This window comes from Mytilus californianus, unplaced genomic scaffold (genome assembly GCF_021869535.1).
Source record: "Mytilus californianus isolate M0D057914Y unplaced genomic scaffold, xbMytCali1.0.p SCAF_5, whole genome shotgun sequence".
NCBI lineage: Eukaryota > Metazoa > Mollusca > Bivalvia > Mytilida > Mytilidae > Mytilus > Mytilus californianus.
The window spans coordinates 4,760,184-4,774,762 of record NW_026262701.1 but is presented as its reverse complement, the minus strand read 5'-3'; the positions used below and the strand labels follow the sequence as shown (position 1 = coordinate 4,774,762).

General features: G+C 32.2%; 1 protein-coding gene across 2 annotated transcripts; it reads right to left on the bottom strand.

The window, feature by feature from the left end:
• Window positions 1-1,827: 1,827 nt before the first annotated feature.
• LOC127702542 (60S ribosomal protein L14-like) lies at window positions 1,828-14,577 on the bottom strand. Of its 2 annotated transcripts, XM_052206789.1 has the most exons (5): window positions 14,479-14,577; window positions 12,276-12,371; window positions 10,623-10,817; window positions 3,235-3,288; window positions 1,828-1,994 (listed from the first exon to the last, which is right to left on the bottom strand). In XM_052206789.1, exons 1-5 carry the CDS (start codon window positions 14,491-14,493, stop codon window positions 1,893-1,895), a joined length of 462 nt encoding a protein of 153 aa, XP_052062749.1. In that variant the 5' UTR covers window positions 14,494-14,577; the 3' UTR covers window positions 1,828-1,892. The 2 variants fall into 2 exon arrangements, with proteins under 2 accessions (XP_052062749.1, XP_052062748.1); XM_052206788.1 differs by lacking the exon at window positions 14,479-14,577 and having other exon boundaries at window positions 12,276-12,428.
• Between the last annotated feature and the right edge of the window lie 2 nt (window positions 14,578-14,579).

Here is a 14,579-nt window from a genome sequence, read left to right as displayed (position 1 = left end):
AAAAAAATCCCCCCCCCCAAAATTTTTTGAACCCCCTTATGATTCATCACCCCCAAACTCAATCCCAGCCATCCCTTTGTGGTATGGTACCTTGCAGTACAATTTCAGAGAGATCCATACACTTGAACACAAGTTATTGTCTGGAAACTAGAAAAATGCTTATTTTTGGCCCCCTATTCCTAAACGTTTCGGGCAATTACCCACAAACTCAATTCCAGCTTTCCCTTTGTGATATGGAACCTTGTAGTACAATTTCAGAAATATCCAAACACTTACACACAAGTTATTGTCATGAAACTAGAAAAATGCTTGTTTTTTGCCCCTTTTTTGGCCCCTAATTCTTAAAATTTTGAGGCAATTACCCCCAAAATCAATTACAGCCTTCCCTTTGTGATATGGAACCTTGTGGTACAATGTCAGAGAGATCCATACACTTACACACAAGTTATTGTCTGGAAGTTACAAAAATGCTTATTTTTGGCCCCTAATTCCTTAACTGTTGGTACCATAACCCCCAAAATCAATCCCAACCTTCCTTTCGTGTATTGAACCTTATGGTAAAATTTCATGGAGATCCATTCACTTAAACTTAAGTTAGAGTGCGAAAACCAATGTGTCTTCGGACGACGCCAGAGACGACAACGACGCCAACGTCATACCAATATACGACCAAAAAATTTTCAATTTTTGCGGTCGTATAAAAATCAATGGAAATTCGCCGGTTTTCATTGAATTTTTGCAGACATAATGAGAATAATTTGTAACGAAAGTACGTAAATTTTCAACAAAAAGACATATTTCCTATGAAGTCGTATTAGCTAGGATTCGTTGTGATATTGGTCAATAAATCCCAATTTGAAATTGTATCTACAAATAGGGGCCATATAGAACCTACACATTTGCAATAAGATATGAACGTTACATTGAAAAGCGAAACTTGTATATAAATGTCACAATCAGGACCAGAGTAAACTGACCTTATAGGAGAGGCGACCTTTAAATTGAGGTTACAAATTTATAGGTATTACTATAGCGACCTGACAAGACAGGTTTTTGCTTGTAAGAGGCAACCTTTATAGCTGATTTAACTGTTATACATGTAATGTATAATTGGCTATTAGTCAGATATGAATAACAGTCCGCATAAAGTGGTAATTTTAATGAATTTTCCCCCAACGCATCAACAAGAGGTTGCACGTATTGGGCAAAGTACACCTTCACTTGTTATGAGAAATTGATGATAAATTCCATGCTAAATAAACTCATCATAGATACCAGTGTAGGAACTTGAAAAACATTTAGGACCTTAATTCTGAAAGGTTTTTGCCAAATACAGCCATGGTATTCTAATTCTGGGGTAAAAAATCCTTTAATAGTATTTTGAACAAGCGAGTGTAATACAAATTTTACAAAGTATCATCAAACATGAAGGGACTGCCCAGTAAACAGAACAACTCAATATTATTAAGTACCATACCAAATATCAAATCATTCCTAAATACAAGAGCTGAAATAATGCAATGAAAAATTGAATGATCAGTGGGTATAAAAAAGTTCAAAGCATTGTCAAACTGGCTGATCTGAAAAAATTGCCTACACAGTACAACTCAATATAACTAAGTTTCGGTAGACTACAAGACATAATACCTTGGCTATTAAATCACCTAGAATAGATTCAGGGCTTTTGTCTCATACATTTGTCCAATATTCCTTTCCTATCCCAATCTTTAGTTTTGATTTATGATTTCAAAATTTTTACACATGCTTCTTGAATAAAGTCCCACACTAGCTGACTTTCCACATGATCCCTTTCTAAGTAAAACTTGATTTCACAATTGAGGATTTATTAGACAAAAAAGAAATTTATTTCTAAACCCTTTAATATTGAGTGTTTATTTTTTGCTTGGTCTCTTCCTAATCCTCTTGGGTTTAGCTGGAGCTTTCTTGGCCTGTAGTCGCAATTTACCATACTCAACATTTATTAATCTGTTTCTCTGTAAAGAAAGAAAGAATACATTTTTTTAGAATACTTTTTTTACTTATTCCTTGATGTTTTTGTTTGTTAGCATTTTTTGTAGTAACAGCATACAGAATTAACATTTTGAAGCACAACTTAAAAATTCTCCATATAAATATCATTCTGAACATGCATGAAATATTTGCCACTGGATGTTAAGCAAACATAAATCAATCCATATAAATATTTCTTCACTTTAAAGCATAAATCTGTTTCTTATAATTCATTAATAAACTCCCAATTTTTTTCTCAGCCTGTGAATTCATTGTGTGGAGACATGACATCAGCATGAACAAAATGATTTCGCCAACAAAACGGCTGCTTACATATTTTGACAGTTTGTTGTTTTCGAGTTATACATATATATATTCAATTGTCTTCATTTAAATGCAGCTTTATACCTAATATTTATCATCAAAAAGAAATTTCAAGGTTATTCGAATAAATAAAAGAGCTGTTCATTTTCTTTTGTTGTTTCATGTGCATGTTGTAATTTTGTATTAAGAATAGACACATCTGTCATCATATACTTTCCTTTCTAATATAACAATTATTCTAGTCCATACAAACATGTCTTGTTGTTTGTTGTATCTATATAATAATATATAGCAATCACGAGACATATCAATATGAAATTGTATTTCTCAATAAAATTCAACATGCATGACAGTATGTGCTTCTCATGACGTCACAAAAATACATAGGAAAACAAACAAAAAATTTGCTATACCTTGTAATTTCAATAAGAATTGAATGCTTCCTTTTGAAATTTTATAGGGTTGTAAAAGCGTTGATCGTGCACATGTTTTTAGTATGAAGAGCTACAAAATGGGCTTGGGTCAATGCTTTTCAACCCAAATAAAATACTGTAAATTCAGAAATTATTTCTCATTTTGAAGAATTGACAAAAATGCAAGGATTTCAGGAAAATCTGCATTGAAATATATGTGTAAGATATGAGAATGTCAATTCTTATTATTACTATACTCCCCCAGTTGCATTATTCACATTTATAGAAGCCTCACAATAATTTCCGAAGTTACAGTCAATCAAACCAATTGAGATTAATAAAAAATTATCCTTCCAACTTAGAAAGTTGTAAAGTTTTATACAAGTAAGACTGTACATGTTCACCAGTTTTCTTTCATGTTGTATTTTTGTGATTTATTTAAATAAGAGCTATTCTAAATATTGCAGCAGAATCCATAATAACTTACTGCTTGTTTGGCCTTCATCAGTTTGAATCTGTCAAAATCTGATAGCTTACTCCTCTGAAATTATACAAATTCTTATTATCAAATCTGTTTTTATTCTGTGATTTTGAAAAACATTGACTGATTGATTGTTGCTGTCTAATGCCAATTTCAGCACTCTATGCTATATCATGGCATGCAGAGTACCTTGGGAGAACCATGACCTTTAGCTGGAAAACTGGCAATCCTAGTCAATTAAGATCCGAGTTGAACACACATTGCCACTAGCAAATAAACATCATATCAAAATACATTAACAATATCAAAACTAATAAATTTAAACAAAAATGAGCTAATTTTGAAAATATTTTTTCCATTTTACTTTTATATCTTAAGTGCCTGTGCACCATTAAAGTTTATAAAATAATAATTCACATAAGGCAAATGTGAAATAGTCCAGTTAAAGCTCCTTTTTCTTGAAATTCATGTTTAAATGAATGATTTAATCTCGTGCGAGAACTTCAATATACATGAGCTTGATGAAATAGAAATTAATCTGTCAAAATGCTTTAGTTTCTAGTCACAAAATGTATAACATGACTAAATCTCTGACATGTTGTTTTCAGCACTGCCAGTATGACGGCAATTCCTATCAAGAAAGTAAGGCTCTTCATTGATCTAGTCATGTTATACTATCTGATAATTTGGTATGTTTAAATGAAAAATATAGCCATTTTTTTACATTTTGACCATTATCTGGTCACTTATTGTAGCAATTCAGAAAACAAAATGTTAAGATTAAAACTCCAGTTTCACCTTGAAGAGACAACTACAAATGTATTGTGCCCGAATTCCTGATAAAGAGTTTTATTTACCATAAAATACAGGGAATGCCATGTAAGTCTGATAGGTACTTCTAAAGCACAAGAGGCTCTTCACTAATGTACAATGATTTGGTAATCCAGTACAAGGCTATCACTTAAATAATACATTGTAAGCACACGTTTCTGAACAGGCTCACACAAAATTGAAGAAGAAATTATTCTCATCTCACGTGTTGAATGGAAAATGATGGCAAAACAAGAATGTGTCCTAGTACATGGATGCCCCACTATCATTTTCTATGTTCAGTGGACCGTGAAATTTGGGTTTAAACTCTAATTTGGCATTAAAATTCGAAAGATCATATCATAGGGAACATGTGTACTAAGTTTCAAGTTGTTTGGACTTCAACTTCATCAAAAACTACCTTGACCAAAAACTTTAACCTAAAGCCGGACAGACGGACAGACGAACGAACGCAGACCGAAAAACATAATGCCCCTCTACTATCTTAGGTGGGGCATAAAAATTTAAGTTAATAAAAGGGTATTCAATATGTCTATCAACATCTTGGCTATATGTACGTATTTTGTTACGAACAAAACAAGTTTCACTCATACAGACCAAGCAAAGTGGATTTGCTTACATCCACAACATTTGGACTCTATAGTGGATAGATGTCTCATTGACAATCATACCACATCCATTTTATATCAGGATTGTATATACTTGTATTATGGCAATTTCATGCTTTCTGCTACTTGTAATAGTGACATAAACTAAAATGATTCTGTGGTTGCAAATCGTAAATGTTAATAAGGGTGTATAGCAGTTTGAATTACATTTGTAATACACTTACACCACTACACAGCATCATAAGTGTTATTGACCACTGCCAGGGTGTAAAGGGGTGAATCCTAAGACAGTAATGTTTAAATTTGGTTTTACTGATCAGATGAAACAAGACTTAATCTCTGACATGTTGTTTTCAGCACTGCCAGTATGACGGCAATTCCTATCAAGAAAGTAAGGCTCTTCGTTGATCCAGTCTTGTTCTGATGTAAAATTATATATAAATTCACATTTAACAACTTCAAATATTCTTTTTCTTAATAAAAGCATGTGTATTTACCAAACTTAATTTAAATCACCAATAAAATCCGTGTATGGCTACGCAGTATATCAGTGGTGACAATCAATTCAGACCAAGCGAAACAAATTAAGATTAAGTTAAAACTCCACCTAATCAACATTTTTTTCAATAACATGTTTAATCTCCATGGCAATGGTCAGATTTCATTTGGCTAACATAGATTAAAAGGTATTTGAATAGCATTTATACAGAAGATTTTCCAAGTTTCTCAGTAATCCTTGTCAGTTACAAAGGTCTTACTGACTGCAGGACATGAGGACAAAATCATTTTTTTGGAGGTTAGGTTCTGAATGATAATTATAACAATAACTTTTTAGGAGATACTTGGAATAGAAAAGATTTCAGCACAATTTTTACTGGGCTTTTACAAATAATCAAGGAATGACTGAATTGAGGTCGGATTAATGACTAAATCTCTGACATGTTGTTTTCAGCACTGCCAGTATGACGGCAATTCCTATCAAGAAAGTAAGGCTCTTCATTGATCTAGTCATCTCAAGACTCATCCAATCATTGAAATAAAATACAAGAGAATAAGAAAAATGTTATTACTGAAAGAAGATTTACAAAACTGATGTATAATTTGTTTATATTCTTAAAACGTGTGTCAATGGAAATGTTTAATCACCAAATATTACTAATTTCCTTTGAAGCATTCAGTTTCTGAACCCAACACAACTTTGTCTATCCTGTTGATTATATGGAACAAAATTCAAGCAACTTATGAATCCACCATAGTTTATAAAGTCTTTTATACTTCAGACATTGAAAAGATTATTTAGATGAGATAGTATTTTTGCAGAAGTTTAGTTGGTATGATTTTTGAATAATTTTGACTTTTTGTTGGACACTTAGCAGCAAAAAAATAAATCTTTTTATTGGTTTTATTAAGCATTTTTTACTGGTCTCAGCAAACATCTAACAGATTTAGGAATAAATGAATCTGATTGATGACTAAATCTCTGACATGTTGTTTTCAGCACTGCCAGTATGACGGCAATTCCTATCAAGAAAGTAAGGCTCTTCATTGATCTAGTCATCTCAAGACTCATCCAATCATTGAAATAAAATACAAGAGAATAAGAAAAAAGTTATTACTGAAAGAAGATTTACAAAACTGATGTATAATTTGTTTATATTCTTAAAACGTGTGTCAATGGAAATGTTTAATCGCCAAATATTACTAATTTCCTTTGAAGCATTCAGTTTCTGAACCCAACACAACTTTGTCTATCCTGTTGATTATATGGAACAAAATTCAAGCAACTTATGAATCCACCATAGTTTATAAAGTCTTTTATACTTTAGACATTGAAAAGATTATTTAGATGAGATAGTATTTTTGCAGAAGTTTAGTTGGTATGATTTTTGAATAATTTTGACTTTTTGTTGGACACTTAGCAGCAAAAAATAAATCTTTTTATTGGTTTTATTAAGCATTTTTTACTGGTCTCAGCAAACATCTAACAGATTTAGGAATAAATGAATCTGATTGATGACTAAATCTCTGACATGTTGTTTTCAGCACTGCCAGTATGACGGCAATTCCTATCAAGAAGGTAAGGCTCTTCATTGATCTAGTCATCTCAAGACTCATCCAATCATTGAAATAAAATACAAGAGAATAAGAAAAAAGTTATTACTGAAAGAAGATTTACAAAACTGATGTATAATTTGTTTATATTCTTAAAATGTGTGTCAATGGAAATGTTAAATCGCCAAATATTACTAATTTCCTTTGAAGCATTCAGTTTCTGAACCCAACACAACTTTGTCTATCCTGTTGATTATATGGAACAAAATTCAAGCATCTTATGAATCCACCATAGTTTATAAAGTCTTTTATACTTTAGACATTGAAAAGATTATTTAGATGAGATAGTATTTTTGCAGAAGTTTAGTTGGTATGATTTTTGAATAATTTTGACTTTTTGTTGGACACTTAGCAGCAAAAAATAAATCTTTTTATTGGTTTTATTAAGCATTTTTTACTGGTCTCAGCAAACATCTAACAGATTTAGGAATAAATGAATCTGATTGATGACTAAATCTCTGACATGTTGTTTTCAGCACTGCCAGTATGACGGCAATTCCTATCAAGAAAGTAAGGCTCTTCATTGATCTAGTCATCTCAAGACTCAAGCAATCATTGAAATAAGTTATCAGAGAATAAGAAGAAAGTTATTACTGAAAGAAGAATTACAAAACTGATGTATAATTTGTTGATTTTCTTTGAAATTTATTATTTATATCAATGGAAATGTTAAATTGCCAAATTTTACCAATATCCTTCAAAACATTCAGTTTCTGAGCCAAAAAAACTTTGTGTGTCTATTGTGGTAATTGTATGGAACCAAATTCAAGTCACTTATTAATACACCATAGTTTCAAAAGTCTTTCTGATTTTAGACATTGACAAGACCATTTGGGTGAAATAATTTTTTTGCAAAAGTTTGTTAAGATTTTGATTAATTATGACTTTTTATTAGACACTTAGTACTAAAAAGCATAACTTTATATTGGATCGAAGATTTTTTACTGGTCTTTAGCAAACATTTAACAGATTTAGAAATGAATAAATCTCTGACATGTTGTTTTCAGCACTGCCAATATGACGGCAATTCCTATCAAGAAAGTAAGGCTCTTCATTGATCCAATCATCTCAATATTCAAACCATTGAAATAAAAATAAAAAAATTTAATACTGAATGAAGATTTACAAAACTGATGTATAATTTGCTTCTATTCTTTGAAATTTATATCTATGGAAATGTTAAATTGCTGCAATTTTACTGATATCATTCGTAACATTCAAAGTTTCTGAGCCCAAAACAACTGTATGTCTATCCTGGTGATTATATGGAACCAAGTAACTTATTAATACACCATAGTTTATAAAGTCTATCCTGGTGATTATATGGAACCAAGTAACTTATTAATTCACCATAGTTTCAAATGTCTTTCTTATTTGAGACACTGAAAAAACCATTTGGGTGAAATATTTTTTGGCAAAAGTTTAGTTGGTATAACTTTTTGATGGACACTTAGCACCGAAAAAAACAGAACTTTTTATTGGTTTTAAGCATTTTTTACTGGTCTTTAGCAAATATCTAACAGATTTAGGAATGACTGAATCGAGGTCTGATTAATGACTAAATCTCTGACATGTTGTTTTCAGCACTGCCAGTATGACGGCAATTCCTATCAAGAAAGTAAGGCTCTTCATTGATCTAGTCATCTCAAGACTCGTTCAATCATTGAAATAAAGGAAATATTTATACAAATCTACTGAGAATGGAAGAATGATATAAACAAATAAAATTTACAAAACTGAAGTACATTCTGTTTACAATCAAAGAAATATTCAAACAGAAAGTTGTTTATTCCAGCATGGTATTCTGCCAAAATATTAGAAATTATTTTCAATCAAAATGGTTGTGAGCACTGAAGGGTCAAGATTGTTTTATTTTGCAATGTTGCTAATCTAAAAATAAAACATTGAATTACATTTAGCTAGGTAAATTAGAGTTAAATTTATCTTCCTTTGTTCATGATTGTATATTTGTAATTAAACCTCATTTTATAACAGATTCATAAGCAATGCATTACTTATGTACCGTTGAAAGGCTTGTATAGTCTGCGGTTTTATTCTCAAAATTGAACCTGCCAGACAGGGGTGCGGACTATAGAGTACAATAAGCAAGAAATAAGAGAAAAAAATTCAATTTCGCGAGGTGGTTTGTTTACGTTCCGCCATGTTTGTTATTGATATTGTAGAGGGCGCTCTTATCATTTTTCAAACTAATAATTTTACCTAATCCATATTAATAAGTTATTTTTATTCAATATCATATTAATACTGATAAATTTAAATATTAAACGCTTCATTACAAATTTCTCGTTTATTTAATGCATTGTCTAAAATAAACTGGTATCTGCTTGAATGAAACAGTACAAAAAAAGTAAAAAAGACAACCGTAAACCAGCTTACGATGTGTAAATCACAAAACGTAATCGGGTATTATTCGTTCCGTTTTGGTGTTTCATACTGACAAATATGTTTTGTATTAGCTTAAGACCCTTCAAACATTAACCCTTTCGCTGATGAGTCCCGGTTTACCGGGATTCACGCTTCAGACAGCTGACGATGAGTCCCGTTTTACCAGGATCGGAATACCTCTTTTATATTTCCCGCTCAAAACAGTGCAAACACGAGTTATCTTTCTTTGTTGAATACCCAGATGAAAGTGTAAACATAGTGCTTCCGTTTGTTGAAAACCGTGTCAAAATCAGAGGAAATTTACGGAATTTACGAAAATTTGAAATGAGGGAACATTTTTTTTTGAAAGAATATGGAAGAATTGAAGCCAAACTAGTATACTTTTTAGACATAAAATGTCGTTTTATGTACAAAACACTTGGAATGGACATCGTTCAGTGTAAGGAATTTGTACAGCCTCATTAAATTTTTCAAAATTTTGCTGTTTTGGGTTAAAAAATTACGATTTTTGGTCAAAGAGCAGAATTTTACCTAGATAATGCCGAAAATTAGAACATTTTATGAAGAAAAAATTATCAAAACATGAACAAAACTGTGGACATGGTGTTAGTGAATAATATAAAGACACAAATAACTACAGACAAGTTTTTATTGACATTTATTATGAAGATCTCCCACTTGAGTAATAGTAGCCAGGGAAGCCATCGTCTCAGAGTAGCTTCTGTCTGGACAGCTATCGGTGAAAGGGTTAATGTAATAGATATATTAAACAATGTTTTACATAAGGATGGAACCGTTTTACTTTTAAATATGTATTATAGTGATATCTATTATGTACGGATTTCGACTCTCACCATGTTTTTTTCTTCTTTTACACGTGCTTTTCAAACTTCCGGTTTAAACATAGAAAAGGTTTTAAATTGTTTTTTTCGTGATTTAGACTTATTTTAACAATTGTGAAGTGTTCTAGAATCATTTACAAGCAATTTCAGCTTCTGTTTGATGATGGAAAACAGGTTTTTCCAAGAAAATACCGCAAACAACCACACACGATTTGAAATTACCGGAGTTTCATTAGACCTTTTATAACATTTACAAACATTTTTTTTGCCTGAAATTTGTGGGGAGAAGGGGGTGTGGACTATGTACCAGTGCGAACTATACAAGCCCGATTATGGTAATTTTAATCAAAATAAGTTTTCTTGACAATTATGGTAATTCAAATACACATCATATTGTAACTTATAACATCTCATTAACAAATTGCATGACATTGACTGGATAGGATCTAAAGAATATCACTTTACCGCTCTATTTTGTTGGGTATATCAAAGGTAGAAATACAACTTTAGAAGATAAATATATCAAGTCAGTACCATAAGGGTTTTGATTACTTTTTATGCAATCTTTACCCCAAAAACTAAACTACAAGTATACCAGTTGTCTGTCTGCTATTTTCCTGGCCCATGTGGTTTTCCCCCACTGTTCTTGGACTTTGTCATTTTCCCATTTTTTCTTCAGGAGACCAGTACGAAGGGATCTTGGCATTGTTATTTTGATACCAGTCAAATGCAAGTTTTTGAAATTCATCTGTTTCCTGGACACACCAGTGCATGGTCCATCAATCAAGGCCTGTAATCATAATTCAAAAATGTATGGTATTATTTTGGTTTTCAAGCTTCATATACAGGTTATGCTTTTCTTATGAGATTCAATTTACTCCACTCTAAAATGTTAACAATGGTAAACTGGTTTCTATATAAACATTGATAAAATAAAAACTTCACTTTGAACTTAATAAATTGCTTTGCCAATGCAAGCGCAGCTGGATATGACCGCAGAGGTCCAACCCTGAACAGTTGGGGCAAAAATGGACACAATATTCGCGCTTGATACAGGTCTTAATTTGGATTGTAATTAATATTTGACACATAATAGGTTTCTGACACAGAATAACTGTAGTCAAAGAACTAACAATTGGTTATATGATTTGAATTTATATTCAATTTTTTGCTTTTGTGCAATACACTTTGCTGTTGCGTATTGACACCCCCCTCCCCCTTTTTTATTTTGCAAAAAAAATATTTTTAGAATTTTTCTTTTTAATTTCTGAAATCTGAAATGAGAAAAAATTGACCCCCCACAATTTCTTTTAAACCCCCCCCCCTCAAAAAAAAATTCTTTCCCTCAAGATATGGTCATAATCTCAATTCAAATTTCATTGGAGTTTGCAACAATAATTACCCATTTAAATAGATCAAAAAAAGTCTAAAAATAGAAAATGACATACATAATCATGGCTAAAATCAATATTCCTTACTAGTAACTTCTAAAAATAAATTGACAGTTAATCATTTCAAGACAATACAACATTTCTTTATACATAATTTAAAAGTAGTGTAAGGGAGGTAATCAAAACGTGTTTGGGATTACCTCCCTTACACTGCTTTTAAATTGTCTTAAGTAATTGTCCATTATCCAGGAAACCCTTGTTTTCCCCCCTTTTTTGCCCCTGATTCCTACACGGTTTGAGCCCTAACCCCCAAAGCAAATCCTAACCATCCCTTTCTAGTATGGAAACTTGTGGTATAATTTCAGAGAGATCCATACACCGTTCCACAAGTTATTTCTGGAAACTAGAAAAATGCTTATCTGGGCCCATTTTTGGTCCCTTATTCCTAAACTGTTAGGACCATAACCCCCAATATCAATCCCAACAGTCCTTTTGTAGTTATAAACCTTGTGTATAAATTTCATAGATTTCTATTTAATTATACTTAAGTAATTGTCCGGAAACCAACTGTCTTCGGACCATGCTGACGACGACAAAGTGATACCAATATACGACGGCAAATTTTTTTGGATAAAAATTAGGGAATTCTGCAAACTGATTTTACATATTTTAATCAGAATGGGTTCTTTGCACCAGACACCAAGAAGAGCTTGACATTATTTACTCTGTTGATCTCTTGATGTCTTTCCGGTATATTGGGTTATTGGGTTGTTGTCTCACTAATATATATACTCCATATCTTTCAAAGATGTACATGTACAACATGTTTGAAACTGATTGATTGACAATAATCTCACCCTGTTCTGATCAATAACATCAACTATAGCACATAGTTTTCCTTGGTCTGGTCCATAGGCAATATAGGCCACACGGCCTATTTCAACAAATCTTAACTGAAAAATACAATGATTAATGTGAAAATTGAACAAAATCATGAATGAAAAGTCCTGATCATTTCATTTAAAACTATAAATGAGCTGTTCAATAGACTGCAAACCAGGTTTCTACATTTATGAAAGAAAGGTGAAGGTAACCATTGTTGAACTTAAAGAGGACAGGTGTAGTTTGGAATGAAATTGATGTATGCTAAAGAGCTACATCTTAAGCAAATAGGGATTATATTTGGATAATTATAGGTGCACATGTAAATATTGATTAAGAACAGTCAGATTTGTGGTTGTGGCATGATAGATTTGTACCGATTTAATAGAATATATCTTATGGAAGCAAAATATACCACAAAATATTAAAAAAAAAGATGATTTCAGAATGGACAATGTAAAGATAAATTTGACAATTTTAAGCCAAAAAGTTATATCTATTTATAATCAAAAAGAGGGGGGTCATACACTCTCTACACCCCTGAATCTGCCACTGATTTGGTATGATACAATACATTACTGATGAGACACAAATCAATCGTAGTAAAGTGCATATGATAAATTATATCATTCATTCAGTACATTAAATCTAGGCCTACTTCGATTCGTCCAACTCGGGTTAGTTGTCTGTCAAACAGTTGATTGACCCCCCCTCCCCCCCCCCCTCCTTGGTTTAACCTTTTTTACCTACCCAAGTTAACTGGACATCAACACTGGGTTGGGGCAGGTTTAGCAGAGTTTCAAAATGGCGTCAAGCAGCTCCAGCAAAGAAAAGTATGATACAAAATAACTGACATTTGACAAAATACAGCCAAGAAAGGGGCTGAGAAGGGGAATTTATTTTTTCTTGTATTTTGGCATCAACAAACATTGTTCATGTGTATATTAACTGTTGGTGATGTTTATAAATAGAACAGAAATTTAATTTCGGCATGCTGAGAGTTGCACATTTTTTTTATTACAAAAATACATTCATTTTACCATATTAATGTCACTTGTGCATGTTGTGTAGGATTTCTGGGTGTACATGAACACGAGTGTTTGATACATCAATGCATCACACTGAAGGGGATACAGTAATTTTCTCCATCTGACTGTCTGCCATTGCTTGATAACCCATTAATACACCTTGATCGTTTATCAGAAAGCTTTAAGGGAACCAACCAATCATCTTTTGTTGGAAGGGGGCATGTCTTTTTTTTCTCAGAATGAATTTTTTATTTTTTTTTCACAAATTTTTTCAGAAACAAACTATTTTTTCCAATAGCATACAGGATCAGGACTTTTTCTTTCTGAAACATAATGTATTTTTTTTTATTCTCATGTTCAGTAGAAATTTTTTTTTTTCAATTCCCTTATGAAACAAATATCTTCCATGTTGATAGTCAACTCAATGGAAGAGTTTTGACTTCATTTCGCAAAGGTTGCGCACATGGGCATTAGCACTGATCTTTTAACTCTAGTCAACCTGAGATTTCTCTTAAAATACATTTTCTAAAACATGAAATGCATTGAAATTTTTTTTATCTAGGGCATGCCATGCCTTAAAACTTTTCCAGGTATCAAACACTGGTTTGTCTACTCAAAAGTGTCAATTTTGAGGTGGAAATGCTGCCATTTTATCCAAAAGCTCCACATGAACCTTAACTTCTTTGAATAGATCAATCGGACGAGAGGACCACTTTCTTTTAAGAGGTGAGAGTTAATTTTCAAAATAAGGACGAGTAGGTGAGAGTTATTTTTTAAAATAAGGACGAGTTGATGAGGGACGAGTTGGCAATGCGGCGAGTCCATTGGGATACTTCAAATCCTCTCCAATGAGAACTTTCCGTCCATTTTCCTAGAGGGTAAGTGTTAATATCCCACAAACAAACTACTTTTCTATAAAATACTAGTTCCATATCCTTTTTATTTATTTACAAACATAATTTTGAGGCAAACCACGTGTTTAAAACTGGACGAAAATACTTTTATTTTACAATAGTTTCCTAATTTTGTAACGTTGAACTTTAAATTGAAAGGCTACTTCTCTTATATGGAATTATTTGTAAGCGATTTAATACTATTTTATTTGAAATAACATGTTGAAAAAGGGATTTTATTAGCAGAGAATAAGCACCTGGGCGACAACCATGATTCGTCGTGAAAAAGAGGCTCTGTGGAGGAAGTTAAATCTGACTTCCGTCTAAACTGGTTTCCTTTTGAACTATTTGGTACCAG

Excerpts from the sequence above, each read along its gene's own strand:
- LOC127702542 (XM_052206788.1), bottom strand. The coding sequence starts at position 12,413 with ATGATTTTGTTCAATTTTCACATTAATCATTGTATTTTTCAGTTAAGA. Across the intron at positions 3,289-10,622 it reads AAATAGCAGACAGACAACTG|AGGAGTAAGCTATCAGATTT; the intron begins GTATACTTGTAG and ends GTATAATTTCAG. Across the intron at positions 1,995-3,234 it reads TGATGAAGGCCAAACAAGCA|AGAAACAGATTAATAAATGT; the intron begins GTAAGTTATTAT and ends CTTTCTTTACAG.